At 43.8% G+C, this 14,630-nt stretch overlaps 1 protein-coding gene across 6 annotated transcripts in view; it reads right to left on the reverse strand.

Annotated features, from left to right (window-relative positions):
- The window catches only part of LOC311148814 (protein furry homolog-like), a 76,789-nt gene that overhangs the window by 40,000 nt on the left and 22,159 nt on the right, over positions 1-14,630 (reverse strand). For 4 of the 6 annotated variants that reach the window (XM_084185808.1, XM_084185806.1, XM_084185804.1 and 1 more), the window contains exons 1-5: positions 8,253-8,451; positions 7,239-7,292; positions 5,330-5,469; positions 5,058-5,154; positions 4,667-4,746 (exon numbers count right to left, since the gene is read on the reverse strand). In XM_084185808.1, coding sequence (XP_084041934.1) covers positions 4,667-4,746; positions 5,058-5,154; positions 5,330-5,469; positions 7,239-7,292; positions 8,253-8,372 — 491 coding nt within the window. In that variant the 5' untranslated portion in view covers positions 8,373-8,451. Of the gene's footprint in view, positions 1-4,666; positions 4,747-5,057; positions 5,155-5,329; positions 5,470-7,238; positions 7,293-8,252; positions 8,456-14,630 lie in introns of those variants that run through there. The other 2 variants (XM_084185803.1, XM_084185807.1) reach the window with 1 other exon arrangement.

Consider the following 14,630-nt stretch of genomic DNA (forward strand, 5'->3'; position numbering starts at 1 on the left):
AACAAATAATATTTTAAACTATTTTGAATACCTCTCAGAAAACTAAATAAATATTTGAAGGATTTTAACATATGCAAGTTATTTGAAAACCAAAAAATATTTGATGGCTGCCAAATATTTGATGAAGAATCCAAAAACTGCAAGTTAGTTGAATTAGTCTAAATATATAAATCATAGGCACATGGTTTGGAGGGCTCTTAGATATGAATGTTAATATAGCTGACAGCCTAGAATGAAAATCGAGGGACACGGAATCACCTCAACATTAGAGTAGACCACTTTTGCAGCTTCAAAATGACTAACAAATATATTTTTATAATGAGTGAGACAAGGTAATGAAGTAACACTTGACATCAAGTTCTTATACATGTGTAACTTTGTGATTTTTACAATAGCAACAATGTTGCATAAAGTTGTTACATTGTTGTTACATAATTGCATAATAATGGAGTTATTACATGGAATAAGGAACAGTCACTTGATAGTATTCCAGGGCACATTCTCACAGCTGTCAGGTATGTTAACGCTACAGTGCCTTGCAAAAGTATTCATCCCCCTTGGTGTTTTTCCTATTTGGTTGCATTACAACCTGTAATTTAAATGGATTTTTATTTGGATTTCATGTAATGGACATACACAAAATAGTCCAAATTGGTGAAGTGAATTTTTTTTACTTCTTTCAAAAAATGCAAAACAATAAATAACAGAAAAGTGGTGCGTGCAGATGTATTCACCCCCTTTGCTATGAAGCCCCTAAATAAGATCTAGCGCAACCAATTACCTTCAGAAGTCACATAGTTAGTTAAATAAAGTCCACCTGTGTGCAATCTAAGTGTCACATGATCGGTCACATGATCTCAGTATATATACAGTGGTGTGAAAAAGTGTTTGCCCCCTTCCTGATTTCTTATTTGTTTGCATGTTTGTCACACTTAAATGTTTCAGATCAAACAAATTTAAATATTAGTCAAAGATAACACAAGTAAACACAAAATGCAGTTTTGAAATGAAGGTTATTATTATTATTATTATTATTATTATTATTATTAAGGGAAAACAAAATCCAAACCCACATGGCCCTGTGTGAAAAAGTGATTGCCCCCTACAACCTAATAACTGGTTGGGCCACCCTTAGCAGCAACAACTGCAATCAAGCGTTTGCGATAACTTGCAATGAGTCTTTTACAGCACTGTGGAGGAATTTTGGCCCACTCATCTTTGCAGAATTGTTGTAATTCAGCCACATTGGAGGGTTTTCGAGCATGAACTGCCTTTTTAAGGTCATGCCACAGCATCTCAATAGGATTCAGGTCAGGACTTTGACTAGGCCACTCCAAAGTCTTCATTTTGTTTTTCTTCAGCCATTCAGAGGTGGACTTGCTGGTGTGTTTTGGATCATTGTCCTGCTGCAGAACCCAAGTTCGCTTCAGCTTGAGGTCACAAACAGATGGCCGGACATTCTCCTTCAGGATTTTTTGGTAGACAGCAGAATTCATGGTTCCATTTATCACAGCAAGTCTTCCAGGTCCTGAAGCAGCAAAACAGGTCCAGACCATCACACTACCACCACCCTATTTTACTGTTGGTGTGATGTTCTTTTTCTGAAATGCGGTGTTACTTTTACACCAGATTTAATGGGACACACACCTTCCAAAAAGTTCAACTTTTGTCTCGTCAGTCCACAGAGTATTTTCCCAAAGGTCTTGGGGATCATCAAGATGTTTTCTGGCAAAAATGAGACGAGCCTTAATGTTCTTTTTGCTCAGCAGTGGTTTTTGTCTTGGAACTCTGCCATGCAGGCCATTTTTGCCCAGTCTCTTATGGTGGAGTCATGAACACTGACCTTAACTGAGGTAAGTGAGGCCTGCAGCTCTTTGGATGTTGTTGAGGGGTCTTTTGTGACCTCTTGGATGAGTCGTCGCTTCGCACTTGGGGTAATTTTGGTCGACCGGTCACCCCTGGGAAGGTTCACCACTGTTCCATGTTTTCGCCATTTGTGGATAATGGCTCTCACTGTGGTTCGCTGGAGTCCCAAAGCTTTAGAAATGGCTTTATAACCTTTTCCAGACTGATGGATCTCAATTACTTTCTTTCTCATTTGTTCCTGAATTTCTTTGGATCTCGGCATGATGTCTAGCTTCTGAGGATCTTTTGGTCTACTTCACTTTGTCAGGCAGGTCCTATTTAAGTGATTCCTTGATTGAGAACAGATGTGGCAGTAATCAGGCCTGGGTGTGGCTAGAGGAATTGAACTCCGGTGTGATAAACCACAGTTGAGTTGTGTTATAACAGGGGGGGCAAACACTTTTTCACACAGGGCCATGTAGGTTTGGATTTTGTTTTCCCTTAATAATAACCTTTTCAAAACTGCATTTTGTGTTATCTTTGACTAATATTTAAATTTGTTTGATGATCTGAAACATTTAAGTGTGACAAACATGCAAACAAATAACAAATCAGGAAGGGGGCAAACACTTTTTCACACCACTGTACAACTGTTCTGAAAGGCCCCAGAGTCTGCAACACCACTAAGCAAGTGGCACCACCAAGCAAGCGGCACCATGAAGACCAAGGAGCTCTCCAAACAGGTCAGGGACAAAGCTGTGGAGAAGTACAGATCAGGGTTGGGATATAAAAAAATATCAGAAACTTTGAACATCCCACGGAGCACCATTAAATCCATTATAAAAAAATGGAAAGAATATGGCACAACAACAAACCTGCCAAGAGAGGGCTGCCCACCAATACTCACGGACCAGGCAAGGAGGGCATTAATCAGAAAGGCAACAAAGAGACCAAAGATAACCCTGAAGGAGCTGCAAAGCTCCACAGCGGAGATTGGAGTATCTGTCCATAGGACCACTTTAAGCCGTACACTCCACAGAGCTGGGCTTTACGGAAGAGTGGCCAGAAAAAAGCCATTGCTTAAAGAAACAAATAAGCAAACATGTTTGGTGTTCGCCAAAAGGCATGTGGGAGACTCCCCAAACATATGGAAGAAGGTACTCTGGTCAGATGAGACTAAAATTGAGCTTTTTGGCCATCAAGGAAAACACTATGTCTGGAGCAAACCCAACACCTCTCATCACCCCGAGAACACCGATGTTTTTCCATCGGCAGGGACTGGGAAACTGGTCAAAATTGAAGGAATGATGGATGGCACGAAATACAGGGAAATTCTTGAGGGAAACCTGTTTCAGTCTTCCAGAGAATTGAGACTGGAACGGAGGTTCACCTTCCAGCAGGACAATGACCCTAAGCATACTGCTAAAGCAACACTTGAGTGGTTTAAGGGGAAACATTTAAATGTCTTGGAATGGCCTAGTCAAAGCCCAGACCTCAATCCAATTGAGAATCTGTGGTATGACTTAAAGATTGCTGTACACCAGCGGAACCCATCCAACTTAAAGCTGGAGTAGGCACACCCCTATCCACATCGACAGGGCAGCAGTGAAGCGGGTCGAGAACATCAAGTTCCTCAGTGTCCAAATCACTAAGAAGTTAATATGGTCCACACACACGTGCACAGTTGTGAAGGTGCGACAGCGCCTCTTCCCCCCTCAGGAGGTTGAAAAGGTTTGGCATGGGCCCTCAAATACTCAAAATGGGACAGCCCATTAAATCACTGAGTAGGCGTGTCCAAACTTTTGACTGGTACTGTGTATGTATGTAGAGTCCGTTCCAGTACCATATTTACAACGTGCAGGGATACCGGATCGATAGAGGTAGATATGTATAGTTGTAAGGTGACTAGGCATCAGGATTAATGATAAACAGTAGCAGCAGCGTATGATGATTGAGTGTGTGTACCAAAGTATTATGTAACATGCTAATAAAATGTTGCTCCAAAAGTAATTACAGTTTTATTACACAGGCACAAGAACAGTTTAACATTAAGAGTTATGGAGAACGCTAACAGTAATAAAATATGGCTATTAAGTGTCAAAATGGCCTTCTTGAATCAACTACAGCCAAGGTAGGTGGAAAATCATGTTACTTTGTAGTCTGAGTAAACTATCCCTTTGAAGATGGTAAAGTGTGTTTGTTTGAAACAAGAACACTTACCCTCGGCTGGACAGAGGTTCAAAGTTGTTTTTGCTAAGCATCCAACTTTCTGTTTGCAAATGGCTTTGAATTACTCTACAGTATTTTCAGGTATCATAAAATTAATTGCAGCTTTCAACCTTTTCAGCGGCACGTTGAAAGAGTCAAAAAATAGTTGAGCGTCACAACTTATTTATACTTATCAAATATAATTGGTTTGACTTGATAATGTAAACCTGGGGCAATGGACATCCAGGAGAATGGACATTTACTGAATTTCCAGATAGAAATGTATTTATTGATAAAATATGACTGTCTGATAGATTGGAATCATATATGAGATTGTGTGTGCTTAAATCATTATATTTCTATCTTCAACATACAGTTCCAGATACAGCTCTGCCATTAGCTGAAGGTAGCCAATCCAATAGTTTCTGAAGAGTAGTCACTTCCTGAGATCTGTTTTCAAAGATTTTTTTTTAAGTACTTGCTTTCTCAGATCTGTATTCAAATAGTTGTAGTCACTTCCTAAGTAACTATTTATTCCCCTGAATTTTTCACAAAGCATAGTTAAAACAATAGTTATCCCAGGTCTGGTTGTGTGTGTGTCTTTTACACTTACCCCTCTTTGTGTTTAAAGTGCTTGAATGCCAGGTTCAGAACCTCATGTACTAAAGAGTCTGGCACGGGATGAAGAGGAATCTGTGACGCAAACATTAGATCATCAGTCATAATAGGCACATTGATACTCCCTTCATGCTGTCGCTCTCTCTTTCTTTGCTAACATTCATTATCCTCCCTGTTGGAGCCAAGGACAACCAAGCACTGTGCTCAGTCAGGGTCTAAGAGTGTGTGATTTGGATCTGCTTAGTCTGCTGTCGGTCTAGATGATGTAGTTTAGGATGACAGCTCGGTATGCCTTGGTATGCTGACGTTGCAGTGACTACACTAAGGGAGAGGACTCTTCTAACAGCACAGACAAACAAACAGAAGTAACGTTAAACAGGACTTACCTGTTTTAAAACTTCTACTGAAACTAAACAGAATATGAAATCTATGGCTAAGTCCCTCCGCTCCAATAGGAAGTCTTTATCCCGATGCTGTTCATCCCTATGGGGGGGGGTGAGAGATCGAGAGAGAGAGATGGTGGCGAGAGAAAGAGGGGAAAGAGTTATGACGGACTGAATAACACATTTACCAGAAACCATTAGAGGTGGATTGTTCAGGAGCGGGAAGTGAGGGGAGGATAGGAGAGAAGGAGGAGCAGATAACAGGAGTATCGTACCCTTTGGACTTGGTGCTGGAGCGAGGCCTGTACTCATAGGACTCATCCTCGGTGCCACTCTGCCGCCGGTACCAGTCAAACAGTGTGCGCAGCAGGGAGGGCAAACAGTGTTCCGCTACGGAGCTCATAGAGCTTATTAACTGTGAGAAGAGCACACAGACACCTCACAATAGAGTCTACACACATTATTATAGCTTATCAGAGGATGAGAATGTACAAAAATGTCAAATACAAACATCTTCATAACCAATATTACACACATCATTACACACAGAACATACACACAGACAGAGGTGCTATATTTTATGTAGACAGACCATTCTACCACCACAGAGAAAAGGAGGAGAAAGGAGGATGCAGGGAAAGGGATACAGGGGAATATCTAGAAAGAGAGAAGTGGAGGGAGGTTGAGGGGAGAGGAGATGACCTAATCACTGGGTGACATACAGTAGAGAACAGGAAGTATCGATTGTGAGTGCGGTGTTGGATGACGTGTCGGGCACCGAGGTCCTATCCTATTGAGCGGCTAGCGTTACAGCCGCCACAGCAAAAGGCTCTGCAGTGGCTGTACAGTGAGTACGTCAGGGCCGACCAACAAACAGGCTCTGCAGTGGCTGTACAGTGAGTACGTCAGGGCCGACCAACAAACAGGCTCTGCAGTGGCTGTACAGTGAGTACGTCAGGGCCGACCAACAAACAGGCTCTGCAGTGGCTGTACAGTGAGTACGTCAGGGCCGACCAACAAACAGGCTCTGCAGTGGCTGTACAGTGAGTACGTCAGGGCCGACCAACAAACAGGCTCTGCAGTGGCTGTACAGTGAGTACGTCAGGGCCGACCAACAAACAGGCTCTGCAGTGGCTGTACAGTGAGTACGTCAGGGCCGACCAACAAACAGGCTCTGCAGTGGCTGTACAGTGAGTACGTCAGGGCCGACCAACAAACAGGCTCTGCAGTGGCTGTACAGTGAGTACGTCAGGGCCGACCAACAAACAGGCTCTGCAGTGGCTGTACAGTGAGTACGTCAGGGCCGACCAACAAACAGGCTCTGCAGTGGCTGTACAGTGAGTACGTCAGGGCCGACCAACAAACAGGCTCTGGTTTAAACACCTCCTCAGCACTTTGATCATCAGATCAAATATGTTAATGAATGGAGGTGAATTGCAACCTCATACTATGAATCTTTTATCAACATCTTTGTAGACTGAAAATGGTAGGGGTATATTTCCATAATGCTAGTAAGAAATGTGGTTTACAGTACATTATCCTCAGTTGTTCTTCTACAACATGCACCAGAGCAATCATAGTCCTACGCATGTCAAGTGTATAGTGTTCAGTCAGGTAATTTGCAGTTGGGCTGAGTAATAGTACCCTTCTGCACAATGAATGGAATGTGCCTGAATTAAGTGTATGTGTGTGTCAGTGTATGTTGTGAGGGGCAGTGCAGTGTGCTGAGGGTGCTGGGTGATGGATGCTGGGAGGGAGAGTTATGCAACTGCTCTCTGTGCCCTCCAGGCACCAGGCGGACACACTCCAGCACCCAACACCGATTTACTGCTAAGGATGACACAGCGATTTTGCTCCCTCTCCCTCACGCAAACAATGGAGGCATCTGGATCTATAGCACCATATCCTCATTGGCTTTGTGTTGTGCTGAACAAAGCACTCTGCAGCAGCTCCATTGTTCAGAGTTCTGCAGGCACCAGTTAGAGATGAGGGATGGATGGGGCATTGAGTGGGGATTGATTGGGTGGAGCTGGAGAATTCAACTACTGTATGGATGGGAGGGTGGGGGAGGGGTTATGGGCTAGAGGTGAGGGAGAGAGTCCATAATGCATGTGCAGTGTGTAAGCACGCACACACACACACACACACACACACACACACACACACACACAAACTAGAACTCACCTGATCAAATTGTGCATCTTCCCCTCTTTGGAGGGATCGGGACAAGGGTTTCTCCTGAAGGAGAGAAGGATGGCTGTCAGTCAAGTTCACAAAGGACAAATATGGATTCCTAACATAATAGGACTCCTATGTCACTCATATCAGCACACCACTGGATGTGGGGCAAGGTGAAACAGGAGAGGAGACAATGGGTCTATATAGAGCATAGTAATTGACAGTGAACGAGATCTGCCATCAGCCTGGGGTCATTACCAGCCCCTGAGTAAACAGTCAGTCAGGAGTATCTACAGGCTGACCACTGGACAAACACACCAGCCAGGGAGAGAGAATGAAGGGGTGAGAGAGAGGGAGGGGAGATGGCAGCAGAAAGAGGGGAGCACTCAGGTAAATGAATAGTGAGATGAATAGAGAGCTAAATGGAGAGAACGGTCAAGTGTCCAAAACACACACACCTCCCAGCCTCTAGGTAAGGCAGGGGATTGTACCTCCCACGGAGTCTTGGTATCCGGGTAAAAAAAAGCTCACAAGATTCCTAGAAAAATAATATGCCCCCCATTCTGGGAAAGCGCAATGGAATGCATGTGCCTCATTTCTCACACTCTCTAGGCGTTCACACCCACAGCAAGAAATCACACACATAAACCCCTCCAAGTTAAAGGATATGTCTGTTTACAGACTGAACACTAAGCAGTCACTAGAAACATTTGACCATTTGGCCATTAGCCAAGTACTGCTCTGTAGCCGGAACTAAGAACTAAGGACACAGCCTGATTAATGGCTAGTGAGAATAGCCTTCAAAGTTTTGCTTAATTCCAAATAAACTGTTAGGCTAGCCCCCACAAATAGGGGAACTTTATGTAGATCTGAAAGGTAAAAGCATAGGGTAATATTGGTCAGAATATTGCTTCACCTATTCAACACTTTCAGACAAGTGCCTAGGATTCAGGGCTAGGGGTTGATTTGAGATGTGGCCTTACTTGAGCCCCCCCTCCCTCTCGGATCACAGCAACTCACCAGCGGTTCGGCCATCACCACCTCAATCTTCTTCTCAGCCAGCACAGCAAACTCAGCGAACAGGCTCTTGATGACAAACTCCCCGGGCTTGAGCTCGGGGTCGATAGTGATGCTCGACATGGCGGCGGCGTTGCGCTTCTCCCACGACAGGGGGGCCACGGAGGGGGTGCGGCGTCTACTCACACTGTTGACCGGGGCCGAGGCTGCAGGGAGGGAGAGAACAGAGGTCAGAGACACTGCGTCAGAGACAGAACAGAACAGGGCTGACAGTGATTCTGAACACCATCACATGACAGGAGGTCAGGAGTCAGCTATAATCCAAACAGACAGAGAGCAGTGGAGAGATGAAAGAGAGAATCAACCTCAACTCACACAAAAGGAACAGAGGAGCTTGCTAGTATGCCAGTGGGTGCTCAGTGAAAAAATCTACACATTTGATTAGCCTATAGCTTAGCCTATAGCCTTGTGGTTGCTTGATTTAACTAGAAAAGTTGACCATCACCCAACTAACTGCAAGCTATGAGGACAGGACACATCTTGAAAATTCTAAGTTGAGTAAAGGTGATGTAGCATAGGTCTCTGGCCTCACTGGACTACACCAATCAAACCCAATGAGCTGACCAACTAAGAGCAACCATATACACTGAGTGTACAAAACATTAAGAAAACCTTTCTGATATTGAGTTGCACCCCCTTTTGCCCTCAGAACAGTCTCAATTCATCGGGGCATGGACTCTACAAGGTGTCGAAAGCGTTTCACAGGGATGCTGGCCCATGTTGACTCCAATGCTTCCCACAGTTGTGTCAAGTTGGCTGGATGTTCTTTGGGTGGTGGACCATTCTTGATACACATGGGAAACTGTTGAGCGTGAAAAACCCAGCAGTGCGGCAGTTCTTGACACAAACCGGTGCGCCTGGCACCTACTTCCATACCCTGTTCAAAGGCACTTAAATCTTGTGTCTTGCCCATTCACCCTCTGAATGGCATACATACACAATCCATGTCTCAATTGCCTCAAGGCTTAAAAATCCTTCTTTAACCAGTCTCCTCCCCTTCATCTAAACTGATTGGAGTGGATTTAATAAGTGACATCAATAAGGGATCATAGCTTTCACCTGGATTCACCTGGTCAGTCTCATGTTCTTAATGTTTTGTACAATCAGTGTAATCTCATGAGAAGTTGATGCAGAGTCTCATTGAGCAACAATTCTAAATGCAATTGCGTGTTAAAAACTGTTTTGGTGCATGATTATTTTTGTTTCTCAACTGGTAATTGAAGCGCGCCTCCCATTTTCCATTCAAGTGCAAGCAACAGGCTATCAGCGTCACCCACCACTATACAATGTGAGCTGGAGGCAGTATGCATTTTGAAAATACTTAATTGTTTGAAACCTGAATGTTTTATTTTATATTATGAGGCATGTCTACATAAGGGTGCCAACTTAAAAAAACTCACAAAAGCTCTGACAAAGGCCTTGAGGCAGATATGTAAAGCTTATTAAAGAGCAGTGTGGGGGTTTCTTCTTATTTTGCATTTATTTTCTCATATTATGAGGCATGTCGTAACTTGCTTCAAAGTAGCCTACAAGCAAAATCTGACCATGGAAATGTGGAGGCAATGATTTTATAAATCAAACAAATTGTATTGGTCACATACACATATTTAGCAGATGTTATTGCGGGTGTAGCGAAATGCTTGTATAAAGACTTCATAGGCATGAGGTTCAAGTTTGAGGAGGCTTACAATTTATCCTACCATTTCTACGTGTGAGTTATGATTTTCATTTGCGCATTTATCATAAAAATCTGAATTAAAATGATAAAAATCTAAAGGTTCAGTCAACTAATGCGAGATGACCAACCCCTTTGCCATATACACACACATTACTACACCGTGTTCCATTGGCGGCTAAAGAAATGAGCACATGGAACTCAGCCCTACAGGCCAATGCAGCAGTAGGCCTATAATTGCCATTGCTCTTTCACACACACCTTGGATTGGTGATTATCGAGGGGGAGATTGTTGGAAAGAGTTTTCAAATAGCTTACTGTGAGGAACTATAGTTTAAATATATTATAATAATTCGCAATGGATGTAAAAAACAACAACACTTTACTACATTTCTATGCAGCAGGCCAGAGACACCAGACAGACGTTCTCATTGCTCACATGGAGCTCTTCAAACAAAAGACAGACAATCAAAATTGACAAATCTCTTAAATGATGGTTATGAAATTAACCAAAACTTGTTTCTCACAAGTGTAGCTGGTTGTGAACTCTGCAAACAACTTCTCCACTCCAAGAATGAGAACGGTAAATGACTAATTAATACATGCATTAACAGAAATGTATGTAACCAAATGACGGGGATTAACAGTACATTTAGTGGTGTCATATGTAATGGGGAATTGAGAAAAAATATATATATCAAAGGGCAAACAATTCACACAATGAAACAATGAATGTGCAAGAATTGGCAGGAAACAGCTGAGCCATTCTGGAGATAAACTGGCCTATATCTTCGCCACACACCCATGCCCTTCTTGTCTCAACATTTTTTATTATACTCAAGATACATTCTCTTCACACATATTTTAGATGCATTTCACTGACAGACGCAACTCAATAATCAGCTAGGCCTATTGCCAAGGGTGCTGCCCAAATTGCGGGCTTCCCAAATAGGCATCGGCCTACCAGCCTGTGATTTGAAACAAACCACAGCTATTTTCTTTTAAATAAGCAAATGATCCTCGATTCCTCTGTGGTCATGCTTTCTGGTGAAGTATTTGAATGGTTTATGTACCCAATGCATATGGGTCCAGGAAATTAAAATCTTCCGAGTCATGTTGTCCAGCGGCACATTTTCCTATCAGAAACCCTGGTTGGTACGTGCAAACATTTAAATACTAAATATAACCAATAGCAATCGTGTGTGTGTGTGTGTGTGTGTGTGTGTGTGTGTGTGTGTCTGTCCGTTAAGCCTTTGTTTGATCTGTGTGCTGTTCCAGCCTGTTGGTTTCTCTAGAAACAGGTGAAAACACATGTCTGTACTTCTACAAGCAGCAGGAACCACATTATTGAAGCACAGAATCCTCTCCTGTCTGTCAAACTATATAGAGCAACACACTCACATACCAGTCCAGGACTACTTCTGCCAAACAGTCAACCTTTAACACACAAGGTGGTTGCATACGCACTGCCCAGGCCGAGGGAAAAATGTTCTGATGTTTATAGACACACCAACCAACAGAGGGGCCTGCTGCTGTACTGGGACACAGTCTGCCTGCCAGGACAGAGGGGATTCTGGGAAGGACGGCAACTGGTGAGCTGACCCCCAACCTCCCTCCTCCAAGGAAACACCTCACTGTTTCTTCCCGATTACCATGGGAACACTGGTGTGTTGCCCAAACTTCAAAACAATAGTAAGGGGTAAAATAGCACACAGTAAAAAATTAATGAGTTTTTCCAGAAGAGAATGAAATATGTTCACACCCAGCAACTCACCCATTCAAACCCTACTGTACAAACAGACAGACACACACAGCTTAACTCATAGGTTACATAATGGGACCTAACAGAAGCTTTTGCGTTTCAGAGTTGGGTGGCTTTAGCCTATACATTAGTGTTGGGGAGCATTACAGCCCTTTCATTTTCTATCAGCAGCCACACAAGTTAGTCTACTGTTACTGTACCCAGCCGCAGTCACAAAGAGCTGGAGGTGGCACCCTTATTTGCAGATTTAACATAATCTGACATTTCCAATGGTTCAGCAGCCGCAGCAGAATCACAGCCTAGCAGCACAGTCATGCTGCTTTATGTAAAAAAGCTTGGGGAGTCAGGGACAGTGTTTGGGTTAATGGGGGTACAATATTGGGGAGCGTCAGCTGAGCGTAGTTCAAATGTTTTTCTGCAGCAAAGAGAGCCTTTGAAACAGTCCCACTTTGTTTACTGTGCTCCACCAACACTCTCTTTCTCCCGTGATGACGTCACATAGCCAGCTCCCTACTGGCCTGTGCTCTCAGCCTCCCTTCCTCGCTGTTCCTCCTCCTGTTGCCCTTTTCCAGTCTCCCCTTCCCCCCCTCTCCTCCCTCTCCCTCCTCTCCCTCTCCCTCCTCTCCCTCTCCTCCCTCCCTCCTCTCCCCTCTCCCTCTCCCCCTCCTGCCCTGGGCCGGCCGGGCTGCTGACTGCCTGACTCACAGAAATTAGAAACCCAATATTGTTTGTACTTTTCCACTCAACAACAGAGTGAAGAAAAAATGCTAAGCATCCGATTCCTTTCCCTGGCCAAGTCTCTGCCTTGCTCATTTGTGACGTGCAACACCTCCCTCCCTCCTTCCCTTTCCCAACTGACCCAATTGCACATGTCCGCAAACCTGTGAGCTGCTTCCACTTGCTGTGTGGCCTATCACTATACTGATTTACTACTGCATTGACTCACCCAACACCCCATTTCACATTCAAATCTGAATGCAAACGCATAGTACGACCTTGTGATGGCAAGTAAACGACCAAGCCCTTCCGAGAGTGCTTTGTGATCTTTCCAAGAGGAGGTTCTAGAGAGGAAAGGACTCTCAATGGTGTGTATCTGCAAAACTAATAAAAGTGATTTCTCTTGCAGATAACAGCCCTCCAGGCAGAGCTAGCAGAGTAGCTACTGTGTTGAGTGGAGATGAACCAGGCCACATATGCTCATCATGCATAGCGTGCCAGAGGTCCACTGTGAAAGAGAGGAGACCATGCCTGCAATTAAGAGAGCACCCAGCGGGATTACACAAGTATTAGAGCAAGCGACTCCACCTTGTCACTTTAAAAATAGAGCCCTGCCCAAGGCCCTCTCACTTCCGCTCTAAGGACAACCAGGAACAATCAAACGAACACACACGCAGTATGTATGATTGCATGAGTGAGAGCTAAATGTTTACACTTACAGCACACTGTTGTAGTACTGAAGCGCTATTCTAGAAATGTGTCTGGACATGTCCAGATTCCAATGCGTGTGGACTGGCCTCCTTTAGGTCCAAATAATCCAATACACAATTCAGATGCAACACTGTAGTAAATCTCACCAATTACTCAAATCACACATGCAACATAATACAACTGAAATGCATTCCCAGTGTTTAAAAGGGACATGGATAATCCTGCTGTAACAAGCAGACTGATAGCAGGGTGATCTGTACTAAGGCATGATTATAAACCTGCCAGTTCACTGCCTAGTGCCTAGCATGATGATCACAGAGCCATTTTGTTATAATGAGTGTTTTGGCTGAACACTTGTGACTGCAGAGGAGCTGAACTGAGGACAGGCTGAGCAGGACAGGGTACATCCTGGAACATTAAATATAGGGGGAAACAGAATGAAAGAGAGAAAGAGGGAGAGAGCGCGGGAGAAAAACATTTTGGCAGGGTGGCATAGTGACAGTTGCTGAAACTAAGCCTTACTCCTCATTGTTCTGAGTGAGAGGCCCGATGGAGAGTTGGCAGCCAATAGAGGGGGGGGCAGAGGGGTGAGGGGGCATTCATTAGAGAAAAGAGAGAAAAAAAAAAAAAAACTGTTTACCCAACGGTCAGCTTGCTTTCCTACTGAGCATTTACAAGGAGCCAGCTAGCTACTGTAGCAGATTGAATTACAGGCCGTTAAGAGTTTCATATTAATTACCCTGTTTAGTCTGATTTACAATTAGGGTTCTAGTAGCAGTGTGACAATTGAAAATAAAGCACCACTAATTTGGCTTGCTCCACATTAAATGCGATTTACGGTCATTCCAGTGTCTCCATTGGCCGCACAGCCTTTACTGCGATGGGGCCTCTGCAGAAGTCAGGGCATGCATGCTTCTTGCACGGCTGGATTGAGAAGTTCCTCAAATCTAACGAACACACTACACGACAGATAATTATTAGATCAGAAAGCGGTTCTCAATATTATAAATTCTTAACTGGGCCACTTAGGTCTTGAGGAAATATAAGGAGAAAGCCAGAATAGGCTTAGTCATAGTCTAATGGGTCATCATCACTGCTCAAGAAAAGTGACGTGACCAATATTTACACCATGTGTGTATTTCTTGATAATAAAAGAAACAGATGCACTGAGGAGGCAAACAAGCACAGCTTCAGTAAAGACCCTTCCTGAAACTGTAACGTTCCAGTAGAGATGAAGCCGATGAGTAAGGTCAACAGGATGGAGCACAGGCCATCTGATGTGATCTGTGCTGTATACCAGTCTAATAATGGGAGTCAACACGAAGACAGATCAATGAGGAAACATTAGCCATCCCAGAGGATGACAGAGAGACAGACAGAGGCAAGAGAGAAAAAGAGAGCAAAAACAGAGAGCTTGTGCAGACACATTTACCCACACAACAAGCACCTGGCGCCC

This window comes from Coregonus lavaretus (genome assembly GCF_964263955.1).
Source record: "Coregonus lavaretus genome assembly, chromosome: 21".
Taxonomy (NCBI): Eukaryota; Metazoa; Chordata; class Actinopteri; order Salmoniformes; family Salmonidae; genus Coregonus; species Coregonus lavaretus.